Source organism: Phragmites australis, chromosome 4 (genome assembly GCF_958298935.1).
Source record: "Phragmites australis chromosome 4, lpPhrAust1.1, whole genome shotgun sequence".
Lineage (NCBI taxonomy): Eukaryota > Viridiplantae > Streptophyta > Magnoliopsida > Poales > Poaceae > Phragmites > Phragmites australis.
The window spans coordinates 49,128,217-49,156,162 of record NC_084924.1 but is presented as its reverse complement, the minus strand read 5'-3'; the positions used below and the strand labels follow the sequence as shown (position 1 = coordinate 49,156,162).

Below are 27,946 nucleotides of genomic sequence, written 5' to 3'. Positions count from 1 at the left end.
CTCGATGGGTCGCAATGACACAATAAGGTGGTGCGCACAGGAGGACGACGGGGTGCTTAGAGATGGTTGTGGCGCGCATCATTAGCGCTATTGCGGCCGACACCACTTCATGCTGCAGAAATCGTCAGAGACCTGTGAGCACACGCGCACCTTGAAGGAGTACATGCGGAAGTCGTCGGAGGCATAGGCACCATTCTTTATGTCAGGGAGGGAGGGTCCAGTGACCACTCCTTGCGAGCACTACGATGTCCCGAGCCACCGAGTCGTCCCATGCTCGCAGCACCGCGTGTAGCCATGAGTGCCATCCTTTCGCATCGCCGGGTCTAGCCCCGCCCTCCCTTCCTCCTACGCATTGCCCTCTATTCCTCCCACGCACCGTCGCACCTCTCCCCTCCGACCTCCATCCACTCCAGCTCCCTCTCTCTTCGGCGCCCCTCTTCCCTCTGATCTCTCTCCTTCGGTGAGCCCATCTCTCCGTCATCTCCTCCTCTCTTTGAGCCTCATGCACGGGCAAAAGACTGGGAGAGAGAATAGGGCGGAACAGGATGATGAGATTTCATGTGACATGCGGGTCCTACCACCATGTGTGAGCCACGTAGGATGAAATTACTATTAAAATCAGCTAAGAAGATAAATTGCATCGGTTCAAATAGTTGGAGGACATGAGGTATCTGATTTTACGGGAAAAATAGACGTGAGCAATAGTTGAGAAAGGTGATATGAATTTTTTTCTATTTTAAAACCGACATGTAATTTTACAAATATTTAAAAAAATAAAAAATCCTAACCTTTTGGACCCAGTTGGCCAGTTGCCTGCCGCACGCGGTCAGGCCCATCAGCGTCTCGGCCACAGCCACGGCAGCAACTGGCGAGCGCGATGGCCGCAAACGTGGCGCTGCTCTGCGCTTCGCCCTCTACTCCCGCCTCCTCCCCCCTCCTCCCTCACCGCTGCCCCGCCTCCCGCCAAAGAGCAAGCTCCCGGTTCACCATCAGTAAGTTTGCCTCCCCGCTGGCCCAGTGCCAATCAAGCCCTCGATTTTTTCGCACCGTTTCCAATTTCTTCGCTGTTATCTCAAGCTTAGTTTCGCTGTGCTGTGTGTTTGAATAAGTCCTGAGCCTGCTGATTATAGTAGATAGAGGCAGTTAGCGCTATTAGCGGCTGTGCATAGATTGCGGCATGTCCCAGGGAGTTGGGATGGCAACAACCGATCACGAGCATGCCGGGATAGTCTCAGTCGATTCTAACCATGTAACTCTGCATGTATTTCGTTAATATATAGAGATAACAACAACAGAAAAGCTGCCGCTTTGCAGCACCAAATATCGTGTGTCCATTGTGTTCGCGTGTGTGTTCATCCTCTCGCTCTCGCTGATCGCTGATCGGGATTCTGTCACTGTGCTGCGTGACTGCGTCGATTGTTCTAGACTTCTAGTAGCATCTGCGAGGTGCCACCTTGGGGTGGGGTGAAACTGAAGTGGTGAATTTGAAATGCGGGCCGTCTAAAGTTGGACGGATTAGGTTTAGTCGTTTAGTGGTGTTGGGCGCGTGGTTTTTGGCCTAGCAGATTCCATCCCAGTTCCTTGTATCACATCTTCACAGTGCACGTGATATGCTTGGTACCTTGTAGTTCTGAGTCGCCCTAATTGTTTGCCTCTATTCTGTTTCATGTGCCACGGCAGTGGCTGCATTAGGCGATGACCAAATCAAAGAATGGATTCTTACCGAGGGAAGGCCACGAAGATAACAAGGATCAGCTCCATTGGTGGTGGTTGCATCAACTCCGCTCAGCGCTATGATACCGATGCTGGCTCCTTCTTTGTGAAGACCAATAGGTGAGCCCTGGATTTGCATAAGTATTGATGCTTTGGTTTTTTTTTTTATTGTGACAAAGATGGAATAGATACGCTGCTGTATTTGCCAGGCACATTGGTGCATCAATATTTGAAGGGGAAGCACTTGGTCTGAAGGCAATGTATGACACAAAATCGATCCCAGTTCCTTTGCCATACAAGGTGTGTGGAGAGGGAGAGGCAGAGGCAGGAACATGTATAAGTGCAGATATGCATCACATTAGCAGCACATGACGATGTTGTAGTCTTGTTGACTTGTACATGATTAATACTGGGATAGACATACACAATGCAAGTACTCATATAATTCTTAAATCGTCAAGCCCCAGCTAGTCACGCTGCTATTTGATTAGCGTACATATTCTTATCTTAGTTCTGCTGATCTGAAAGTTGTTACATCACTACCGATGGTTGTGTAAATATAGCTTCAGTTATTTTTGATAGTGCCCTGCATCCTCTTATCGTTCTACTATTTTTATTCCTATATTTGTGCACCCATTAGCACAGGTTGGGTCGTTACCAACTGGTGGTTCTTTTATCATCGTGTAGTTTATTGAGTTTGGTCGCTCCAGGGGAGACCAGGTAACTTTATACCTTCTATTTCAAGTTTTCATATAACTTTTTTTATATATAATTAAACTTTTGTCACCAGTCAGCTTTGGGAAGGAAGCTAGCTGAAATGCATAAGGCTGCTAAATCTGATATGGGCTATGGTTTCTATGTTGATAATACTATCGGGAGGTACTGTTTAAATCTTGTAGTTCTCCCCTCTATCTAGATTTTAAAGTCAGATGCATTCCTTGATCATGACTCATGAGTAACTGGAAGTCCTTCAGCGATGCAGATCTGCTTAATTTGGCCTTGAATGATGCATGCAGCTTATCACTTTGATGAAACATGACATGCTACTAGAGGTTTGTCAGAATCACAATCGTGGTCTCTCTAATCCACCTATTGTATTACTGCAGCACTCCACAAATTAACACTTGGACTGCTGACTGGATTGAGTTTTACTCAAAGCATAGATTGGTCTACCAGTTGGAGTTGGCATCACAACGGTACGGAGATTCAGCCATATACGAAAAAGGTACATAGGGGAAAAGAGTATTATACATAAATTAAACGTCTGTGTTCCCAGTTTTCACACACACACACACACACACACAAGGGTGCTTATCATTTCTCTCCTGTTCTGCAAATATTCTACTTAGCAAAGTTTTGCTGAGAGTATAATACTTGACATTTTCTTTGCATAAATTCTCCATGTACAGGTCAGCTATTGATTAAGAATATGCACCCGCTTTTTGATGGCGCTGTTATTGAACCATGTTTGCTTCATGGTGATTTGTGGAGCGGAAACATAAACTCCGACACTAATGGAGATCCTGTAATATTGGATCCAGCATGCTATTGTAAGTAAAATTTACTGTTTCTAGCATCCGATTTCAGAATCATGATTATTGGTTGTGCAAGAATGAATTTACTTGATTATCCTTATAATTAATAATTCCATCAAGATATTCTATTTTCAAATGTGTTATGGAGTTCCGTAATACATGTAACATTTTTACAATTCATAGACAACCAATCTGATTGCTGCACCTACGTGCGCCCGTTTTTATTTTACTGTGTAGAGCACGATAAAAGAAGACTAAAAAAATTAGGTTCACAAATTTTGTACATTTCAATATTTATTTATAAAATTATTAATGTTAAACACATTCAATTAATTATAGAGAAAATAATAGTACTTTTATGCATGCACATAGTTTTAACATGTAGTGGAAGTAATACTAACCTAAAAAAATTTGTTTCATATTTTTTTGAGTTCTAGATATTTTCTTTACATTTTAGTTTTTTCAGCCGATTTATTAATGTAACTAATATTTATTTTAACATTTTTCTAGAATTTCCCAAAAAAGAAAATTACATATATATGCATACGTATATATACATATGTATATACATGTATATGCATACATATACGTATATATATATATATATGGACATATATATATGGCCACTGCTACAGTAGATACAGTAGATACAGTAACAGGGTCTGAGAATTCAGGAATTCCATGCACTTTAATATATAGTAGTTGATTTATGAAGAAATACGTTCTTCTTCAACTACAGATGGACACTACGAGGCAGAGTTGTCATGGTGTGCTGGATTTGGTGGGGACTTCTATAGCTCCTACTTTCAGGTATTTATTTGTTTTTGCTGCATATCTGATTGGAGCACCAGCACATCGACACATGCAGATGAAGAATAGAGATACTTATAACCATCCACCGTCCGAGGTTACTGGTTATGGATCAGATTTGTTTTCCAGAGTCACCTTTTGTCGGCCTATACAGTACAGTTAAGATCCCGGACCTGAAAATTGTGGTAGGAAGGTTCATTTGGTAAAGAATGGTGTCGTGGCATAGTGCTTTCCTTACACGGCCTATGTGTTCGCATGGGAATTGCTTTCTTGTTTTGTATTCCAATGGACAGTATTTATGGATCACTCCCACGAAATGCTCCCACTTCCAGCTTTACTTTTTGAGTGCATCCTCCTGAGTGCTTGTCTTTCTCTATTCCTATTTAAGTTTCAAGTCTTGTGGCGGGTGTGAGTGCTTGTCTTTCTCTATTCCCATTTAAGTTTCAAGTCTTGTGGCGGGTGGATTACTAGATTCTTCATTATTTCGATGGAGAATTTTAACGGGTACTTTACTCCCATACAAGTGATGCCGAAACAACCAGGTTTTGAAAAGAGGAGGGACCTCTGTGAGGACGGTGACGTCCCAACAGGTGTGAATGAGTACACTGAAAAATCTAAATTAAATTAGTTCTAAAAAATTCATAAGATAAATCTATATTAATTTATATCTAAATGTGTTTTAGATTTATCTAGTGTCTACTTTACCGTTCAAGAGAAATATAACATACTCTAGCAAGATAAATTATAAGAATGTAAATACGAAAATGTAAATAAGCTAGAGAGATAAACTCGTTATAAGGGATTTTTATCCTGTGGTATCGATGATATTATTATCAGTCATAGTCTACGTTGAAGTTTCACAAGTATATGTTTTCAGTTGGCACCCGGTCATGACTCTTAGCCACCAAGCTACTAAGGCAAAGTCTCAAACCGGATGAGCCACTAAACCACCAAAACAAAGTCTCACCATTAGTCTCTCTTTCGGTCACTTGCCGCTGTGATCACTTTGGAGCTTAAGCCACCAAAGTAAGGGTCTCAATGTTTCCATACACATGTCGTCGCTCCACTTGACATTATCCTATGCTTGTAAATGCTTTAGCTCTTCCTCTTGTCTCCTTTTTGCTTTTGCTCTTCTTCTTTTTCTTGATGTGATCGATTGTTTTGATGAAGTATTTTATGGAGAATCTTGGTGTTGATCTTTTTTATGTTTTTCTTCACTTGAGAGCTGAGTTTGGTGACTTCGGGATCTATCTCTTCATCACTTGATGTGCTTTGCTCATCATCTTTATTGCTCTCTTTATCTTCATTTTTATCTGCATCATTTTCGCTTGAGCTTGACTCTTGCTCTTGTCTCCTCATCTTTGCTTTCATGTGTTGACATGGTACTTGCTTGCTTATAAGAGCAAAGTTCTTGACATGGGATGAAGAGGAATCTTTTACTCTCATATTTATGATCATCTCATGGGTGGTGATCTTGCCGAATACTTGACTTGTAGTCATCTTCTTGATGTCGTTATCGTAAATAATGGAGACTATCCAACTTGTATTTTGAAAGAAGAGCTTAAAGATCTTCTCACCACTTGATCATCGAATTTGCGTCAAACCTAACTTATTGATCTGATTGTTAAGAATATTCAAACGTGAGTACATGTCATTAGTATTTTTATGGGGTAGCTGTTTGATATCATTAAGCTTAGTCACAAGAACATGACTCTTGAGTCACCAAACCACCAAGACAAGGTGAATGTATTTAAAGTTGCCTAGAGGGGGGTAAATAGACGTTTTTGAAAATTAAAACTTAACAGCGGATTAAACAGATACCGGATACTCCGGTGAAGTTTGGATACTCCGGTCTGTCCGGAGTATCCGGTCTAGTTCGGAATATCCGGGCTATACAGGATTTTGAAAACAAATGAAGCTAAGCAAGTATTATTAGAGACTAAAAGATAACACTAGTTCTATTATCAGTAAAATACTTAAACAACAATAGCTAACAGTAAGATACTCACAAATACTAATATATGGAAACAATCCCAAAAGTACAACAACAAGTAAAACTTGCACAAATGATGAGACAAGAATTTATCCCGGAGTTCGGCCACCTCACAAAGAAGTGCCTACGTCTTCGTTGAGGAGCTCACAAAGAGACGGGTCTTTTCCAACCCTATTCTCTTCTAGCGACCATAAAGATCAATCTCTCAAATTTGGCGTAAAACTAAGCACTAGAGATGTTTGGAGGCCTCTTGAATACTCTTAGGAAGCTTTTTGAAAGAGGAGCTCAGCAGCAACAGCAAGCAATAAATGCTAGGGTGTGGGGGGATAGCTAACCCTAAAAAACTAGCATTTACTGTTCTAACTTACCTACCCCGGAGTATTTAGTGAACACCAGAGTCTCTGGCCTGAAATCCAAAACGGGCTCAGAATAGTGACAGAACTAGCCGTTACGGTTCTGTTGAACTGCCCGGAGTATCCGGTAAACACCAGAGTCTCCGGGTATGACTTAGTCACCACGAAGAAACAGTGCGAAGACTTGCCGGACTCTCCAGCCTCTCTAGGTACCGGAATATCCGGTGAACACCGGAGACTCCGGTCATTTAAATTGAATGCTAACCGAGACTCTCTGGCGGAGTCTCTCTCGGAGACTCCGGCCAAAAACTTTATCTACCCGGAGTATCTGGTGAACACCGGAGACTCCGGTCTGTTTCTATTAAAAAATAAAAGCTTAACTAAGGCTCTCTGTCGGAGACTTTCTCGAAGACTCTGGCCAAAATTCACCAACTACCGGAGTGTCCGGTGAACATCGGAGACTCCGGACAATTAAAAATTATTCGGAACCAAGGCTCTCTGGCGGAGTCTTTATCGGAGACTCCAGCCTAAAACACTGAGTACCGGAATATCCGGTGAACACCGGAGACTCTGGACTCAGCACAATCTACCTATATTTCCCGGTGTCCGTGGGTGAATGTGTATCTCAACTATTGGTTCCAATATGTTACTTTGAGCATTGAGACACCATTAGAGCTAACAATTGCAACTCTCTTGATAGTACAGCTATCATAGACTCAATTTCAAAGATAAAATAAATTAAATCCTATTGAGTACTACAAACCGCTTCTCTTTTCTTTTTGAGTGGCATCAATCGTCGTGTGTCTTCACAAATGAAACTAAAACCTGTTCATAGCTTCGATAAACATAATAGTTCCTTAATCATTTTGTCATCAATAAGCTAAAACCCACTTAGGGGGCCAATGTGCACTTTCACAAGGTCTCAAGCCGGATGAGCCACCAATCCACAAAGGTAAGGTCTCACCAGTAGCCTCTCTTTCGGTCACTTACTGTCGTGATCACTTTGGAGGTTTAGCTACCAAGGCAAGGGTTCGCGTCTTTGTACACATGTTTTGTCGTCGCTTCACACCAAGTCGAAGGGTCAACAAGTTTGAGCAACTCCGACTCAAGTTACCGACGAGTCAACAAGACTCCAAAGCGTCGATGTACTATTTGGTACATGCTAAGATCAAAGACTCCAAAGCGTCGATGTACTATTTGGTACATGCTAAGATCACTCATTGATCCCTTTTTCAAGCTACACCACCTAGCTATAACTCACTCCATACCTATAAGCACTAATCACTTACTAATCTTGTGCTTAATTACCTTGGATGATCATTTTAAGCACCTTGGTGGCTTGAATGTCTTCTTAAGTGTCTCTATGTTTCCCTGGACTCTAGCAGCATGCCACACATTTCAAGGACTAAGTTGAGGGGTATTTATAGTTTCAAACTCGTCAACTAGCCATTTTTTTAATGGCTCAAAAAAGCTATTAACATCGGATTGTCTGGTGACAATAGTAGTACAAACATCGGACAGTTTGGTGTGTACATCGTCAAAAACTAACCGTTGGACTTACAGTTAAAGTCATCCTAAACATCGGATACTCCGATGAGATCTTTAACTCCATCATAAGACCTTTCGATGAGTTCACTTGAGCCAGATTGTCGGTGTATCAAGAACCGGGGTTCCCTGAGTCCCGAGGCCAGGCCAGCCATCCGCCACGTGTCGCCATCCCGCGAGGTCTCTCCCGCGGGGTAAGGAGAGTTCAAGTCCCGGGAGAAGGTGCTTGGGGCCATAGTCATTGGTCCCCGAGCACCCCAGTTCCCCGATGATTCGCGGAGTCTAAGTACCGGGAAGAAAAGTACTCGGGCCGGTGCCAGGTCACCCTCGAGCACCCTAGTCCCCCGATGACCAGAAGAGCTAAAGTTCCGGGAGAGAGTGCTCGGGGCTGCGAGCAGCAGCCCCTGAGCGCTCGGTTCCCTGAGGTTCCACACAAAGAGTGCTCGGGAGAGGGCGCTCGGGGTTGCACGTGGCGGCCCCCGAGCATTCGGTTCCCCGAAGGATCGTGCAAGAGTGCTCGGGAGAGAGTGCTCAGGGAGGTGAACAGTACCCCCGAGCACCCGGTACCCCGAAGACAAAGATAGGCATTCCCGGGAGAGAGTGCTCGGGGAGGTGAACAGTACCCCCGAGCACTCGGTTCCCCGGCGACCCAGAAAGGCCCCCGAGGGGCCCACCGATGAGATGTCCGTCAAACAGAGGTCCGAGGCCGCATTTAATGAGCGTGCGTAGCCTGACACATCCAACTGCTCCCGCCGCAGCGTCAGTTCCTGCCATGCTTTGGCAGAGAGGCATGGGGCTATTAATTGCACGGGTCCCGTCCCGTATCGCCGGTATCATCACAAGGATCGCGTTCCGTCTACCGCTCTGCTGTGGCAGAGGAACAAGACAGGGCGGGCACGCCGGGTTGCTCTGCGGCTGCCCGGTGGGCCTCCCTCCATGGCGCCGTTGCCAGAGCGTCCACAGTGATAGGTGACCGGGCGGGCAGCGTTTTTTCACCCTCCGGTCACTTCGCCCAGAAGAAATGATGATGCCTTTCCCAGTGATGACGTCTTGGAACTTGTGCCCCCCTCCTTCCCGTTCGGGGCATGTTGTAGCCGGCAAGTGCTAAAAAGAGCCGGTGGCACAGAGGAAAGACAAGAAAAACAGGGACAACGAAGACAGAACTAGAGACCAAACGAGACAAGAACCCGAACAAGAGCATACAAGCATCCAAGCATCAGAAGCGGAACCATAGACGAACACAAAGCACAGGACCAGAGCGTAGTTCTAGCAGAGGAAGAGAGAACCTCAAGCTCTTAGTTAGATCATATTTCTTGTAACCAGCTACATCCTTGAGGGATCTTCCTCTGGACAGTTATTGCATCCATACAGGAGTAGGGTATTATGCCCCCGCGCGGCCTGAACTTGTCTAAACTCCGGTGCATTTACTTCCTTTTGCACTAGGTCATCATCACCCACCACCAGCCGTTGCATTTACTCTCATTCATTTCTCCGACGAACTTATTCAGGATCATCCCCCGGCCGAATCTCTAAAAAGGGGTCTCTCGGGATCCCTGCGACAGGAGTTAATCCTCCGACACAGACCGTGCCATTTCTTCTCTACAAGAAATGCTTCAGTGTGTTGATTTGCATAGCACCGGACCTTCTGGTGCGTTGTTCTTCATTCTTCAACATATGTCGTCGCATCTGCAAGAAATGCTCCGGTGCTACAATCCGGTGTGAACATTTCAAGCACCAGACTATCTGGTAAGGTCTTCATCTTTTCCTCTGTACTGAAAAATACTTCGGTGAGTTCAACACACAGAGCACCGGATCATCAGGTGAGAGCAATTCTTTTAGGACTTTTCTAATTCAATCAATCTTTGTCCTGGCTACAATGGCTTATTTATATATTGCTCTATGAGATCTATTAAAATATATATTTAATAAATATGTTAGTCTCAATAATTATATTATCATTAATAACTAAAATTACAATTATAAACTAATAGAGTTATTTTCACTACAACCTCTGTCTCCTCTGCCACTACCTAAGTCACTGAAATCTTTTTGGCTTTGGGTACCGCTCATCAGCTATGTCCATAATCGACGACTCTTTAAAGGTGGTGAAGGCTTAGTCCTGTTTCTCCTCACATGAAAACAGAAGCAAGCAATGTGTATGCATAAAATGTTTCATTTTGTACCTATCGGTATGTAGCGAATCCATTTTTCTTGTAAATTTCTACCTTTTTGTCTTGTAAAATCTCTACCTTTTTGTGTGCATATTGTCATACTACATCACTGTATCAACTAAAAGATTCTCATATCTGTAAATATCTCACTGTGAATACATCACCGTTTGGTGCCTCAGAACAATAATGCATATCTCCCGTGTCATCTGTTGTGGTGGACTATAATGATTCGGTCCCAAGAAGAACGAGTCAACGTGATAGTGATCCTCTGACCCATACTACTCCTAAATTAGCACAGTCAACTGGAATGACACTATGATGGTACATGTGTCAATGTGTGCTGCCTGGATATTCTTAACAACTCTGTAAAAAGGCCATACCCTTGTCTGCGCACTAAAGACATTTTTAACAACCGGTGAGCACCTAACGTGGCGACTTGCCATTCGACCCCTGCAGAAAAAGCATCGAAAGTTTAGGCTTTGTTGCACCCTGTGCTCCCCAGCTAATCCTTAGCGAGACAAGCAACCCAGACGCGTTGCTGCAAGTTCTTTCACCACCTACTCCCCTGTTTAAAACCCTCGTGGTCGTAGCATCTGAAAGTGTCATTGCTCACTTGTATTCCCTGCGCGTTTCTTGCCTTTCTCCGGTACAGCACAGTGCAACGCAGTGTGTCCGACCGTCCGCTCAGATGGAGCAGGACCAGCATGCGGGGACGCCGTTGCCCGGGAGGCGCGTGCGCGCGGACACGAGGCACCCGGTGTACCGCGGCATCCGGTACCGCTGCGGCAAGTGGGTCTCGGAGATCCGCGAGCCGCGCAAGTCCAACAGGATCTGGCTCGGCACGTACCCGACGCCCGAGATGGCCGCGGCAGCGTACGACGTCGCCGCATTGGCGCTGCGGGGCGTCGAGGCCGGGCTCAACTTCCCCGGCACGGCCCTGTCGCGCCCGGCGCCAGCCTCGTGCTCCCCATACGACATCCGCGCGGCAGCGGCAGCGGCCGCGGCTGCTGCTGCTGCTGCGATGATCGGTCCGGGTGAATGCGACCATTTGCCGCACGCCGCTGCAAGCACGTCCGGGTCGGAGGCCGCGGGTGCTGCCGGCGCCTCAGAGCACAAGGCGGGCGACAAGCGCATTGTGGACGAGGACGACGTCTTCCAGATGCCGCGGCTGCTGGTGAGCATGGCCGAGGGGCTGATGATGAGCCCGCCGAGGCTCAGCCCCGCGACGGACGGAGCCGTGTCGCCGGAGGACGAGAACAACGATGGCATGAGCTTGTGGGATCACTGCTGAATCTGACGTGCTGCATAAAACTCGACCCCGACGAGACGCATGTTTGCTGTGGCTGTGCCTACGTGAACGGGCAAACGGCCACCCTTGTAGTATGTGAAATGGTAGGCAGAGGCAGGGCAGGATACAACTTTTTTCGTATGCGTCCTGTTATTTTTTTTCCCGACTATACGGTCGATCGCTAGAATGTTACACTAGAGAATGTACGCATGGAAAGAACTCGTCCTTCTACGCTGACGGTTCAGCTACTCGTAGTCAAGTTATAGCGGAGTTGATGCTCCTGATACTCTGCCGCCAAATCGCTGAACACTTGTATCTGTAACTCCAGTACTGCACTTTCGTACTAGGACTGCATTAAGCATGAAATGCCATGCCTATCCGAGATGGCATGTGGCCGCTGTAATTGCACTTGGTGCGAGTATATCTGGGGCTTGCTCGGTAGATCTCCAACTCAAAGAACTTTTAAAGCTAATTATCCTTAACTTCAAAAATTATTGAAACTGAAGCTATAAATAGATCGAGCGTCTTTTTTTAAGATATCTTATTTCTACTTTAGATTGAAAATTAATATTTAAATTATTTTATTTTATCTTATAAACTTTAAATCCTATATGAATTCGTAGCCGGAGGTCTGACAAATAGGTACCAGTGCAGTCGCGCGCCACAGTCAGTGCCCTCTTGGCGCTGCGTTCTGCACCGTGTCCTCCCTTGCCGAAATTAATCGTGCGACTCCTTGGCTGGACGGCAACGACGCAGCCTGGTGCATTCTTCGTTGGCTCGTTATTGGACTGAAATCGTGTTCTACTTTACGCGGAAACAGAAAATTAAGGTTGTGTCACCGTCACATAAAACCTGATCCTTCATTTGACACGAGTACTCAAATCAGGTCGCGTCCACACGTTACTTTTGGATTCGGTAGTTGCGCAAAACGGACTGGCCTATATCGGCTTTCAAATATGTTATGGTATGCTAAGACGACGGTGCAGGCAAGTGTTATGTGCCGGTGCGACGGACCCGCACGCACGGCGGCTGGCCGGCCGGTGTCGTCCACCACTTTGGACGGCGGCAACGAATAAGGATATCCTAGTCACCGCGTTGCTAAACAAAGCAGATCATGCACGTTGGGTAAACTTGGACTTGATGCGAGACGATTTCTTTAGTGCGGTGTGAATTGTAGTGAACAGTAGAAAGTAGATTGAGACAGAGAGATTAGAAAGTGTTATTCTTTATATTTATTAATGAGAGAGTTTACATATTTATACATGATGAATAAACATGATGAGATGACATGTTTATTAGGAAGATATTTCTTTCCAATAGACACAACTTCTGACAATTGATCATATGATTATATCTAAAAAGTATATATTCCTAACATCCCTTTCGGTTGGCTCTTGTACTTGAATTTGAGTCAGGAAACTGTAAACATCCCTTTTCACATAATCAGAAGAGGAAAAAACTACGCATCCGTCTCGGATGAAGGAAAAAAAGACCGATTTGAGAAGTTCGAGCACGGGGGCGCACGAAGGAGGCCGAAGGGAAATTCTCACTGGCATATGTAAACGCATGTTTTATTAGGATCATTTCTTTGTGTTGAGATATATATTGGAGGGCTATGTGAAAAAAAATCTTATGATAGATACGGTAATCAACGGATGTATGAATATCAGTTGGATAGAATGAACGGATGAGATATGCCATGTATCCACAAGTGCATGTGGAGTTGCATTTCCTAGATAGGAGACATACGTAATCCATGGTGTCATGTCGCATGATCCGGTTACTGCCAGCACAGGTGCTTGCTTTGCATCCTGACCCTCGCAAGCACTGTTGCGCACGTAAGAGATCAATGATCCTAACCCTAGGTCAATGTGCTTTTAATAATTAATATTAACATAGTCAATATGATTAACATAATTTGCTATTATGTAAGGTTTAATATCAAGGATACTATATGATGAACTTGGAATTCCAAACACCTTAGAGGGATGAACATCGAGGTAAAAAAACTTCACAGAGATACAAGGACATATCATTTAGACAAGTCATTATGGTACCGAGAGGCTCACTTGTGTAGATAAGTTCGTTTTTTGGGGTACTATGAATAGGGGTTTGTGTTTAGTAGTTTGATCTAGTGTCTTTAGATTAGTTATCTAAGTACGTGATGCACATTATGTTTAGCTAGCTCTAATAGACTATAATGAAGACCCAAAATATTAAGGAGGAGAAACCACGAAAACTGGAACTTGAGGAAGTTTGAATTTAACAAGTCCCCTAAGAAATTTATTCACCGCATGATGTGTTCAGCTCACCGCATGATGTGATCAGTTCACCGTATGATACGGTGACTATTGGCAGGAGTACCAGAAGGTTTTCTAGGGTTTGGAGATGCAATCACCGTATTATACAGTGGTCATGAATTATATGTCTGTTGCAGAGAGGTTGCATGTCAAATAAATCTAAGGTTAAGTCACCGCATGATACGTTGTCCATAGGACAATGCATCATACTTCATTTTCAGAAGTTTTCATGTTTCAGAAGAGAATGAAACCGTATATTGCGGTAGGTCACTGTATGATATGGTGACTAGAAATTCTAGATAAATTCACCCAACAACTAGTTTTTAGGGTTAACATATAACTACCCAATCAACTAGTCATTCGAAGTTGCTTACTCCCAGCATAAGGCATGCACACATATTGTAGAGGGTTTGAGTTATCTTGGAGTTAAAGTTGAAGATCAAGACAATTAACACAAGGTTAAAGACTTGATTAGTGGTAGTTTAGACCTATTTTGTATTTAGCTAGATGATTAGCCTAGAGCTGGATCAAATTAGTGATTCATACTTGTTACAAGTGGCTAACCTAAGGCCCGACGTGCTTGGGTAGCTGCCAGGACTCTGTCGCAGCCCGCCCAGCTACATGTATGTAGCTCATGAGCAAAATCATGATTGGGCCAATCAAATTTTGGGCAAGACCCAGCCCGCTCAGGCATGGCATGCGCCCCAGTGAGCAGCTGAGTGCCCACCTTCTACACGGCCTACCTAGCTCACACACCGCGGCATTACACCCAACTGGCATTACGTTACTTTGTTAGATACTTAGATTGATACTTGATAGAATTTGCAGGTGAAATTATGGGATACTTGATCCAGTGTTTACTTATCTGGCTTCTTTTAACAAATTTTGAGTTATCCAAGTAAGTGAGTAATTAAGTTATCTCTTATCTATGCTTCAGTCGATTGAAATTGCCTGATGGCTGCTATGCAAATTTATTGATGCAAAATTGAAAATGCTAAATTTTTCAGAGATGATGAGATTTCTTGTTCAAACTGCAAAAAACAATGGTGGTGCTAGTGGAAGCGGTGAAAAATTGATAACTCAAGGAAGCACAATATATACCACAAGGTGCATTTTATTTATCTATGTTTTATTATGACCTGTGAACATATTTTCCTTCTTTCAAAATTTTAATATTACTTTATTAATTACAATATATTTTTATTAGTAAAATATTACTCTGAAAGTCTGCACAGGCTCCTCAAAATCCCTGGGTCCGGCACTGCTTGTTACTCTTGATGTTTGCTTATACCTAGATGGCTTAGCGGCATTGAGACTTTTGTAAGACCCTCTAATCAAGTTTATGGAGCGATCGTAAAGGTTATGAGCAGAAGGAGTGGCCCCTGCTAGAGTGACAATGCACTACTTTAGTGAAGACGATGGTGAATATTTTGGTGCATCTAATATAATATCTACCGGTGTGTGGGGAGCTCTAATGGCTAGAGTCACATAATTATCCGATATGGGAGAGTGAGCTTTGTAGAGTTATCACTTCAAAAATTAGCTTTGTCGAATTTCCACTCAAAACAATGTCTCTTATTTGAAGTAGAAATTATGCAAAGCCAATATGTGAAGTGGCAAAATTGTGAAACCCACTGTTTTGAGTAATGACAAAGGGAAAAAAAAGGAAATGTTTTGTGTGGCAATTCTGCAAAGCCAATATTTGAAGTAGAAAATCTATGAAACCAACCATTTAGAGTAATGACAAGGAAATTAAAAAGACGATACTTTGAATGGCAATTCTATTAAGTCAATCTTTAAAGTAGCAAATCTATAAAACATTAAAAACCCAGTGATTTAGAATGGCAACAATCGAAATTCGTCAGTCCGGCAAGCCTTGTTCGCCAGGAGTCCGAGGCGTACGGGCGGCCAGCAGGTTGGGCCGGCCGATCTCGTAAGACTGCGGAGCAGGTGTGTGCCACGTCGCGTCGGCGTTCAAGACAGGTGGGGGTGGGTTTCTGTCCTCGCGCCCGCTCGTGCTGATGTTCGTTTTGCAAATGGATGCGGAGCACAAGCTGCAGAGTGCAGATCGAGGTCCCTCGTCAGGTGTCCGCTTGCTCATTAAAAAACTACACCCGCTACAGTTTTGCATTCGTCCGGGAATGATAGTAGATCGGTAGAATGTAACCAGGAGAGCCATGCCATCTTAATACGAATTGACTGGAAATCAAATTGGCATAGTGTCCAAGGTTTTTTCCCCCTACTAAACTGATTAATGGCACAGCTGGAGCACAAACCTTTACACAATCCTACAAGCAGCATATACAAACCCTTACACGTGTGCATCCGTGCCTGTATTTCTCCAATCCGAAGACCTGAATGCTGGAGATCAAACGAATCTCACGGCGACGCGGAAAACAACGCCCAAGTTTAGCTGCAGGTCAATGCCTCGCCAATGTCGCCATTGCCTCGCGTACAGTACTGTTCCTCAACATCTCCGGTAGATATCACGGTCGTCGCAGGCGACAAAATGGCGTAGTCTTTGCTACCGTAATGTACTGCGAGTAAATTCTATGACGTACCCTGGAGGAGTTGTCAAACGGAGTTTATCGCCAGAGATCCGTCTTGTCTGCCATGATTTTTTCAGGCAAATTGCAGGGCTTGACAATGTTGGCCTGACAGCGAATTCACGGTTTCGTTATCTTCAGCAGCGCACGTACAGCTTGTGGAAAGAAAAAAAAATCTTGATTAATCATGCATGCATGAAGCGATTCACATGATAAATGGTGACATGCATATATGACAGAAACAAACACACTCTCAAAGAAATGGTGGTTTGGTTGGGACAGTGTAAGGTCATGTTTGTTTACGCTTCCAGCCATGAGCTGAAACAAAAAATATATTTTTATTAGTTTCTGACTACAATTTTTGAGAAACAAAATTAGTTTTTATTATTATATAAGTACGTCTAACAAAGTAGAAATAAATTTAGATGTACTGATACTGTAAACAAACTTCTGTACAGCCAGTAAAAACCTAAATTTACTTGACCAACCACTCGGCAGTCTTCACTCTCTTCAGATGTGACTGGGTATATATGCATGGTTTACGAGTATCTAATTTCTGTAGATGAAGATAACAAAAAATATACCGTCGTTTCAACAATGCACGAATTCGAGAGAGAGAGAGGGGTGAAGGAATGATCTGGTATGTACGTCAGGACTCGACCTTGTTGCTCACCAAACAGTGGGTAAGCATCGTGAGAAATAAAGTAGGTAAGTGTTTTGGTTTACATATGATTAGTTGTTGATATGTTTGAATTTGGTTAGTTTGTGTCTGTAAATGTTTATTTTGTTTTTGTCTAATTTGAGTTGCGGAAGTATGGAATTAGCGAATTCTTATAAGTACGTAGAAAAATTACATAAACCGAAAGTTCTGATATGAACATCGGATGCTCTTGTATTCATCGGAATTTCTGGTGTGCGTATTGTGTACTCGCCGAATTATTTCTTGCAAAGAGTAATTTTTTAGTCGAAATTGAAGATCAAAACATCGAAAGGTCCGATGAGTGTGGTGGCTACACCAAAGAATATCATTGGAGCATTTTTATTGTTAAAGCAGAAGTGAAAGCAGACACCAGATAGCCTGGTGATGGACTTTGAGAGCGCTAGAGTTTTTCGGCAGAGAGAAGATTTTTAGCGCTAAGTTTGATTATGTACGCCGGATAGTCTTTTGCTGTAATTGTGAATACCAGAGAATGCATCTAACATTTTGTGGCAGAGAGGTTGCAGGAGGGTATTTCAGTGGATTAGCACATATCGTTATCCGATGATGGATTTGAGATCACCATAAGCTTTCATTGGATCTTTTATTGCAGAGAGTAAAAAATTTCTTGAACAGATAATGTTACACTAATCGAATGGTTCGGTGTTCAGTAGCAGAACACACCAGAATATCTGATGTTCACATTTTCTGCAGGATGTGAGTTGAAGTTTTTGATTTAATACTAATCTGGAGATGTTTTGGAGTGTGAAAAAATATGTTTGCTTGTTTCAAGGTATGCAGGTGGCGGATGCAACTTGGCGGTCACGACAGGTGATCGGGGCTAAGCGTGTGCTTGGTGCCAGACGATCAAGGAGGGCCGGACGGAGTCAAGAGTGATCCTAGTTGTATACATAAAGGTTAAACAAAGCATCAAACGGATGGTGAAGATGGCGTGTTGATAAAGTCAAGCGAAGAGGATGTTAATACAAGTGACAAGGCGGCTCGAGGGATTGGGAGTGGGAGAGACTTGCCGACGGATAAGATTGCAAGACGAAAGACACGCGTCATCATTGAAGTGCTTGCTTCATGTGAAAGCAAGTGGCGACTAGTCACGCTTTGAGAAACATGTTAGGGTTTCGCAGTTTGGCTTTAAAACCGTGGGAGGATTGGAGGAGTACGTTGCACTATTATAAAGCTTGCATCGAGGCAAAGATAAGGGTTAAAGACGTCGCGGCCATCCGATGAATGAAGAAGAAAATAGACTAAAATGTTATTGATGGTAGGTAGAAGTGTATTACAAGATAAGAATATTTTTAAAAAAAGTTAGTAAACTTGGGGATCAAGTTTCATAAGCTACAAATAGAGGGGTAGAGTTACGAGAGAAGATGAATCAGCTATTTGAGCCTCTTGTGCCATCTATATGAGAGCATTGTACTATGATTTTAGTGGAGAGGAGGATGGGTGCTTAACTTGTGTAATAGGTGAGAGTTTTGAGAGAAAAATCTTTTTAATCCGTCTAAAATATCTTTTTAATCCGTCTAAAATAGAGCTGACTTCTTTGGGTAATGAAGTTTATTTTGTTTCATATGTTTGAATTCTCCTCTTTCTAGTTTTACTCTCTTAATTTTCTTGCCTTGTATGTAAGTTTTTTCTTTTTAGTTTTGATTTTGTTTTTATTTTTGAGCTGAAATTTTAGCAACTTGTGAGGTGATTCTTGTAGTTGCTAGAGAAATAAAATTCGTATACACACGTTTTTGTGATGGAGTCTTGAATTTTCTTTACTCTAGATAATCAATTTGAAGAGTTTTGTTGCTTGATGTTTATCTTTTTTGGTTTGTTTGCTAGTTGTGATCTTTTGAGTGTTGGTACGTGTATTGATTTTAAATGGAAATTATGGTTCATATGCTATCTGTGGTGTCACGTTGCTTCAAATTTTTTTTAAAACTTCTTTCGATTTTTCCTTTCTCTTGAGTTTTAAGGTGTGTTAGGTGATCTAAATAGAAAAATATCATCAATTTCAAAAAAAAATTAATGAGACACGTGTTCTGTATTCACCCTTCTTTAATCACTTAATCTCGTTTCTACCCGATGCAATACCTAGTTAGCAGGTGAAGTGGTCAACTGACAGCTCCTGCAGTGTCTGGTTGGAAATACTATATTTCTGAAGCTTATTTATTGAAGCAAATAGTTAGGTGGTCTAATATTCTAGGCAAGATACAAGTAGGCAATCAACTTACTCATTAACAGCAAGATCTTCATGCAGCGTTTGAAGTACAGTACATTCTTTACTGTAGGGAGCATGACAGAAAACAAAGATCGTAATCAAGAACACATGAAACATGGATTTAAGGTGGAAACTCAAAATGGACGGGGAAAAACATGGATGCACAAAACACAAAGACGAGGGAGAGAAACTGGAAAATGATTCCAAACTGGGATTCTGATCACAGAATGACAGAATAACCTTGCCCACAAAACCATACCGAATATAACAGATTATGTACGCAGAAGGTTAGAAAATAGTCATGCTCAATCAATCGGTTTGCCGATCTTTGCATTCAGTAAGACCACACCATGTCTGTGAAGTGCTGATTATAAACTCGCTGCTCAGTAGACTGCCGGAGTGGTCCCCACGCTTCAGAGCTGAGCTGAGCTGAGCAGAGGGAGATCGAAGGAACAGCCATCGCCTTCTTTAAACGCTCGCTGCGCGCATCTACTTCGTCTACTTAAGCCGAAGCAGGTCCGTCTGCCCAAGCACTCGGGCAGGTAGGCAGCCAAGCAGAAGCAGCTGCCGTATGCTTCCTCCCATCGCCCACTCCCACTCCACTCCTCTGATCCTCTCCCTCTCCGCATCGATCCATCCGTCTCATTTAAACGCACCAACACAAAACTTCACAACCCCACATGCTTCCTACGCATCCATAGCAGCGGCGGCAGCGTCCGCACGCGCCCCCCAATCGCGGCCACGCGCTCTTCTCTCGGCTACTCGCAGCCCGCTCTGCCCACTGACGCAGCAGCAGCAGCAGAGCTAGCTGGACCGGCCGATGCCGGCAGCGAGAGGGGCGCCCGTGACGCTGCGGGACTTCCTGGAGCTCAGGTGCGAGTCCAGCAGCGACGGGTTCCGCTCCTACCCGCGCCGCCTCCCCTGCGACGATGACGCCGGCGTCCTGCAGGCGCCCGTGCGCCTCCTCATCGAGGCCCACCTCCGCCGGAGCCCCTCGCGGTCGCCGTCCTCGTTCTTCCTCCCCAAGAGCCCCGGCGCGCTCGCCAGGATCTCCAGCCTCTCCCAGAGCTTCTCGCGGCGGATCAGGGGAGGCTTTTGGAGGCGCCGCGAGGACGACGACGACGAGGTTTACTTCGACGAGCGGGACTCGTTTGGGCTCCCGTCGCCGCTGGTTAGCAGCTGCTCCGCGTCGGAGTCGGGGTCGGAGTACGGCGAGTCAGAGGCTGGCATTACAGCAGAGGAGACGCCGGCGTCGGCGCCAGCATCCGAGTGCGAGAAGTCGTCGTCGAGCTCGGCAGACCACGACTGCACGGACGCGCCCGGCGCCGGAGGACACGGGCAGAAGGTGAGTGCTCACCTGCCCAGTTGCTGTTACCTTGCATTGCCTCCTGGTGTGCCAATGCTGCTCCAATCATTGTGCGTTTTGTTGGTTGGGCTAGTATAAATTCGAAAGCGTTTGGTGATCCATCGCGATGCCCATGCATGGTGTGGGCCAAATTACTACTTGTATATATTTTTTGCATTTTTATTACTACTGGTATATATTTGCATTTTTAGGTCAATCGGTCCTCGTGTTCCATGTAGTGGTCATTCACACGTAGTATATCTTCCTCTCAACACCAAGCATGCAGTAGTAATTCACACCTGCTGCAGAGACTCTGCACTAGGAAAAAGAAAAACTGAACTAACTTCGTGCTACATCTTTGAAAAACTTTCAAATTTCAAATCATTCTAGTACTATTTTAAGACTCTGATTAGTTTTGGATACCAGAACTTCAATCGTCATTCTTACATATTGTAGAGCAACGTAGCACTCAGACTGCACTTATCTATTTGATACTGGTACTTACGATCACATTTTTTATTTTTATTTTTAATATACACCAGATCAACCTTTTCTCCTCCCCGCTAGTTCATCTTGTAGATAGAACCTGGGTTGGAGTGTTTACAGATGATGCTCAGCAGTGTTACTGTGTACAGTAGAAGCTGAGCAGAGTACAAGTACTCCAGAATCCAGATGCAAACTGGTGGAGTGATGGTGTTGGGATGGCTTTCTTTCTGTTTGCCGCTGAAACCCAAAATATTCCCTCGATGTGATGGAAAAGGAGGTGATTTAGATTGTACTGTGGCCCGGTGTCTGCGGAGCACGCGCATGCCTCGTTGTCAACTCAGGTGATCAACCATGAACTGACGGGAGAAGCCAACTGCCTGAAACCACCTCACACTGCCCATCATGGTAAAAATTCGCTTTGTTCAGACAGCGAAGCATTACTACAGGAACTACTATGAGAGAGAGAGGTTCTCTCTCCTAGGACCCTACCCTTGAGTGTGTTGGCCTCAGTTAATGTTTGCCTGTGGGAAGTGAGCCGGGAGTGGCCAGGCAGATTAGCCTATCCCTGTCACGTTGCTCCAAAAAATTGTGTAGTAGGAGTAGTAGCGAGCGGCTAGGCTTGATTGCTCCACCGCTAGGGTTTTTAATAAGTCGAGTTTGGGCAAGCCTATAGTTTTAAATTTGAGTTTGATCGAAACTCAAGCTGAACTCGATTAGAGTTAAAGATCTGACTGAATATACAATTAGGTTTGAGCTTGACTTGTTAGTGTCTTAAGCCGAGCTCGAATGAGTCTAAAAACGAGTCGAGTTTAAGTAGCTCGTGAATTTTGAGTCTTTTTTACTAGTTCTATTTATGAGTCACATGTGTATGTAGTCGTATAGTCTTAAGGTTGGACGATTGGATTTTAGGTTGGATGGTGAGGTTAAAAAAATAAACTTAGCTAAAGTAAATAGACACCAACTTTGCCTCGACGGACAATAATTGTAGTTAGTCGAGCTTTTCATGAGCTATTCGAGATTGAGTTTGTGAGTTTGTGGCTAGGCTTGAGCTTAGTTTGTTAAGATCTCAAGCTAAATTTGAATCAAATTTATAACGAATCGAGTTCGAATAGCTTGCAAGTCACAAGTTTTTCTTTACTACCCTATCCACCGCTTTAGACTACTTGTTGGATAAGAGTACAAAACCATCCTCCGAATGCTTGATATCCTGAACAAATTATGCAATCCATCCACTCTTTTTATGGTGCACTACTACTGCTAGTAGGAGTATTGTAGACTGCTGATCACGGGATCGGAATTAATAATGGCCTTGTCAACGGAGCAGTTCGCAACAAAAACCAATCAATATTCAACACCGCCCTTGTTGTTCTTTTCCTTAAGCTTTTGGATCATCTGCGCTTATCTTTTGGAAAAGATGCATCCAAAAACTTACTCTAAATGAACGGCCATAAAAAGTGGTGATTGGTTACTCACATCTATAGGACTTGGGTCATGCCAGGCATGGTTCGGTACCACCATATGCACAGCTCAAATTATCATACCGTACCGACACACCCACCATACAAAGGTCCTAATTATAACCTAACTCTCATATTCATACCGTACCAATCTAACCTAAAATATTTTATACCATACCGATAGGATCAAAACTTGTACCATAGTTGGTTCAGAAATGGCACAGCTCTTAAGTCCCAGCTCTGCCCATATCAACCAATCATGCGTGCTCCCCTTATGCATGAAGCGGTGAACCGTATCACCTTGAACTTTCTTCTCTCTGCACCATCTGCCATTGCTGCAACAATCTTGTACACTTACTGCTGGCGATCGATCGTGGGTTGTACCCCTCGTCTCAAGATAGATAAGTTTTAATTTCTTCTATAATATTTAAAATACATTACGTTTTACAATTTTGAGATAACTTTACCTCTCTTTTAAACAACTTATTTCCAGTATAAATCTTATTCTTATACAATAAATGGTATTAAAAGAGAATAAGATTATTATTTTATTTTTTATCTTTAATACTTATGCTAAATTGTAAAACGTTATCTATTTTTACACGGGGCAAGCATTAACTATTGTTAATGGTGGATCGTGCTAATTAATCATGGATGGATGCATGCATGCAGGCGGCGCTGGATGGCGATTCCGCGGTGGGGCGCAACATGAAGATGGAGGACAAGCAACAGCTGAGCCCCGTGTCCGTTCTTGATTTCCCCTTCGATGACGACGACGGAGACGAAGGAAGCGATGCCTCGCCTTCCTTCCAGCACTGCCCAGCTGATCTCCAAAGTAAGCTCTCTGCTTCCTGAGAATGCTGTGTCTAATCCTACGAGTACCTTTTACTCTTACTACACAATTCTGATTAAATCTAACAGCAACAGTCAATCAGCAGGTAAAACGTTTATACGTAGTAGAAACCATGGTTAATGTTGATGCCCATCGAATTTAATCCCAGGGAAATGCTTCGAGTACAAACATTTGAGTACAACTCGAGTATAACCATACATTTAAACTATCCTATTTATTTACGAGCTTCAACCCAAATGATTTCAGCCATTGGATGCTGAGTTTTACTCGAATGGTTTTAAGTACAGCAAGCAGTGTTCTTAAAATTGGTTTGTCAGTGTGCCACACGAGAATCTTTACTCTGCTCTCCATTAATTTTGTGTCTTGTGCTCGGACACGATATGGACATTAAAGCCGCGCCGATTCTTCAGCCGTTCTTTCTTCCCGGACGTGAAGCAGTCCAACGTCGAAACCGTTCTAGAATTACCTTTGCAACTGGACCACAGACAGCCGCCGCATTGTAGAAGAGAGAAGAAGCATCGCTACCTTTAATCTGTAACTGGACCACAAATCGTGGAAGAGTAGATTTCTTTGAGAGCACAAATTGTGGAAGAGTCGATTTCTTTGAGACGATTGAGGAGAAGTAGCAGTGGAAGAGTATTATTGCTATGGAGTAAGTATTTTACCGATGGATTAACTGCCCTTTAATTTGGATCTCATGGGACTTCACTGCAGGGACGAAGGCGCAGCTGCTGCACAAGATCCGACGGTACGACGGCCTGGCGGAGGCAGTCGATCCCGTGGATCTCGACGCACGGTTCACCACCTCGGAGTCCGGAGAGTCCGTCGACGCACGCGTGCATCTTGCAAGCAACTCCTGCACTACTGACAGTGCAACAACGACGGCGCCGCGCCACGGCGAGGAGGAACACCAGAGCATGGAGCAATCCGAAGAGCAAGAACCTGACGAATGCCGGCTGCTTGGGCGACTGCTCGAGGACACGGCCGCCGTAGACGACATCTCCGAGGCGCTCCTCCTCGACTTCTTCGCGGAGGGCGTGGGTTGTCATCGTTCGGCGGCCGGTTCGGTGGTTGGGACGGTCAAGCCGACGGACGATCTCAATGCGGCGGCGCTGATAGGAGTGGCCAGCGAGTGGCTGCGGGGCGCGGGGCCCCGATGGGGCATTGGGGACGTGGTGTTCTCCGGGGAGGCGGCGCTGGCGGACATGGAGCGGAGCCGGCGGTGGATGTGCGTGCGCGAGGAGGAGCGGGACGTCGGCGCGGCGGTGGAGGGACTCGTGATGGACGGGCTGGTGACGGAGTTGGCGGCCTGGTGGTGCGGCGACAGGCGGTGGAACTAGGAAGTGCACCGTGCATGTTGTGTGTGAACGTTAACTTGAGTGTTGACGTGACAAGGTTTTCATCGGACAGGTCCACTCGTGGGCAAAACAGGCATATTCTATACATGTCCGAGCTAGTGGTTTAATTTTTTGGATTTTAGCTGGGATTACGACCCATGTATGCATCTCAAGGTGAATTAGCAACTTCAGTGTTAGCACGAGATCCATGTGCTCAACAGAAAACCTGTAACGTTTGCAGATAGAAAAGGAGGAACATTTTGAACGGGGACAGAGCCAGCTTAAAAATGGAGAGTGACTGAGCCTTTATAACTTCACGAAAAAGACATTTTGAACCACGGGTAGATCCAGCTCAAAAATAGAGCAGCGGAGTATCAGTGACTGAGCCTTTGAGCCTTTGTAACTTCACGAAAAAGACATAAGTCTACTGAAAAAAATAATTTAAGTGGGGCCTAGCCCGCTCTCCTAGGTCCGCTCCTGTTTTGAACCTCAAGCGGTCTGGACTGAGAACCGTTGCAAGTTGTAATCAAGCAAATGATGCTAGAGAGCTGAACTCTGCTGAAAAATCGAGATAGGACCAGAAGATCCAAATTCGCACATGCAGCACCCACCGCTGATAAAGGTCCATGTGCTATTTCTATATTATAAAGCACGAATTTTCTCTAAAATATTTCTCACCTAACAATTATCTATCCAAATTAATTTAATAGTGTTGAATCCGTTGCACAATTTTCATCCAATAGCATGCATGGACAGTGACCCCACCCGTCCACGTCCATCCACACACGGGCACGTTGAGGATTCAAGGGAGAACGCCTGTGTTTGGCCTCCGAGATCGCCTATACGCGCACTAATCCTGTTTCTATCCGCCTACCGATATTTGCTTCTTGCCTCCGCCACCACCGCCTATGGGGGTACATCTATTTTTTATGTTTTTTTAACTGAGATCGGCTTGAATTGCTTTCATATTATCTGAAACAACAAAGACATAGGTATCCGGTTAAGCTTGTTCATGTATGTAAGCGTCTAATATGAATTCATTAGATAGTCAGATTTTCATAGCACTTTTGTTTATGTTTGATGGTTTGAAGTAGATGTTAATCTAATACTTTTATTAAAAGGAAGAGAAGAAATAGATGTATACCCATTCTATTTTATTCGTCTGCACCGGCAGTCGAAGACAGAGGACAGATGTGCCGACAAGAAGCGGGGGAGCAGAGAAGTACTGCAAGAGGAGAAAACAGCCTTGGTATGATAGGTAACATAGTGAACCAAAGCAGTAATGTCGCTCAATGAATAACAAACCCAACCAAGGAGGATAGGATGTACATTCGATAACATCTCTTTTTCTCTATGCTCGCTGTGTAAACCTCGTTATTCCTCTATTTTTTTTATATAAAGATGCACAGTTATCCTAGAGAAAAAATCTCTTTCTCTCTCTCCATCCCTCTCGTGTACTGTTTGCTGTGGTCAAATTGTTTTGTGGTGTGCGTGAAGGTCCAAAAGCAGGGAGAGAAATGTAACTGAAACGTGACACATGGTTGCTGCTTGGCAGAAGGCGTCTAGATACAACCTAACCGTATTCTCCTGCGTTAGGCCATAATAGCAGCTGTCCCATCTCCACTGCAACTACTAGCAGATATTTATATGGGCTTGTGCAAATACCTACTCAATTAATCCAGCACGGCCCATTGGAGATCTGGACCATCACTCACCTGATATCTGCAGTAACAAGACGTCCTTAATAGACATTTTTTAGAAATAGCCATGCCCACAATAGACATAGCCATTTGAAAAAATAAGTATTCAAATTCGTGTCTAAAAAAATTGAACTTTAATGGTTTAAACGGTACATCCGCACCCTTAAGCAAGTAAGTTAAAACTCAGTTCCTACACGCTGGAGCTCAGGCTGCTGTGGACCTGTGGTACACTTGGAACGTACTGCACGTATGGTCCTTGAAGTCTTGAACTGGCCAAGGCAGCTAGCATGTCAACGATGCCGTTCCGGCCGTGCTGATGGATCGAATCGGAAGGACACGGCATGCCGACGATCGGCTGAAGCCCGCGTGGGGGGGGGGGGGCTCCAACGAATTCAAATCCGTCCGGTCCTCCGCTTTGGTCCTACCTGGGGGCCCGCGCGTACCCGTGTCACCTAAAACTTAAATACGGGCGTGTGAAACGACACCACAAACGCTCGTTCGCTGCACGACGCTGCCCTCCTCCGCTCCGCTGCCCTCTCGGGCCAAAGCGCAGCAGCCGAAGGAGGATAGGGGTCGAATGGAGGAGAAGCTTCTTTGCCGTGCCGGCCGTGCGCGTTGTTACTTCACGGCACGGGGCACAGCAACTTTATGCAGGTAGCTAGCCGGGCGCAGAGCTGCGCGTGCCAATTTACTCGGTTTTGATCTCGCGTAGAGTATTTACGGGCCGGAAACATGTAAATAACCGAAAATATATAAACTTTATTTATTCATATTGAAAATATAAACATGAATAAAATACTTTATTCATTAATATATAAAGTATACTAGAGACAAGAGAATAAGTGGCTGCATTCATGCCATGAACCAAACCCATTAGGAACTCGCAACAATAGACAGACAAGAGGCTCCTTTTTCTGAGGAGGAGATTTTGGCAGCCATCCAGCAACTTCCATCCAACAAATCTCCGGGGTCGAACGGGTTCACAGTAGAGTTCTATCGGGCCGCGTGGTCGATTGTTAAATCGGATGTGTCAATTGCCATCTGCGGGTTTGGCCTGGGTGACAGAAGAGAGCTTAATCATCTAACAATGCTCTAATCATTCTTCTTCCAAAAACGGATTCGGCCGGCTCCCCTTTGGATTTCCGTCCGATTAGTCTTATACATAGCATCGGTAAACTGATCACAAAGGCTTTGGCCCTTCGGTTGTCCCCTCGGTTGGGTTCGATGATCTCCAATAATCAAAGTGCTTTCATAGCCGGTAGATCCATCCATGACAACTTCAAGATTGTTCAGTCTATTGCGTGTTTGCTCAAGAGATCCAAACGGCCGAGCATATTGTTGAAATTGGATATTTCTAAAGCCTTCGACTCGGTTCATTGGGCCTTCCTTCTGGAAGTTCTGAGGGCAATTGGATCAAGGGTATACTCGGTTCTTCATCGACCCGCATCCTCCTCAACTCTATTCTCGGGCTGACAATTGGTAACGCCAGAGGGCTTCAGCGGGGCTATTCTCTCTCGCCTTTCTTGTTTGTGCTCGTCATGGATGCATTGGCGCACATCTTTCACAAGGCGAGGGAAGCTGGCGTTGTTGAGG

The 27,946-nt window shown here is 44.4% G+C and overlaps 2 protein-coding genes and 1 pseudogene across 2 annotated transcripts; all 3 read left to right on the top strand.

The window, feature by feature from the left end:
• The first annotated feature begins 871 nt into the window (after positions 1–871).
• LOC133914535 (protein-ribulosamine 3-kinase, chloroplastic-like) lies at positions 872–4,295 on the top strand (annotated as a pseudogene).
• A 6,482-nt stretch (positions 4,296–10,777) lies between these two features.
• On the top strand, positions 10,778–11,563 carry LOC133914534 (ethylene-responsive transcription factor ERF024-like). Its single transcript, XM_062357633.1, has one exon. The coding sequence runs from the start codon at positions 10,809–10,811 to the stop codon at positions 11,409–11,411; it is 603 nt and encodes a 200-aa protein (XP_062213617.1). The 5' UTR covers positions 10,778–10,808; the 3' UTR covers positions 11,412–11,563.
• A 7,964-nt stretch (positions 11,564–19,527) lies between these two features.
• On the top strand, positions 19,528–24,918 carry LOC133917075 (uncharacterized). Its single transcript, XM_062361034.1, has 3 exons — positions 19,528–20,520; positions 23,136–23,298; positions 24,031–24,918. The coding sequence occupies exons 1-3, from the start codon at positions 19,996–19,998 to the stop codon at positions 24,654–24,656; spliced, it is 1,314 nt and encodes a 437-aa protein (XP_062217018.1). The 5' UTR covers positions 19,528–19,995; the 3' UTR covers positions 24,657–24,918.
• The last annotated feature ends 3,028 nt before the right edge of the window (positions 24,919–27,946 follow it).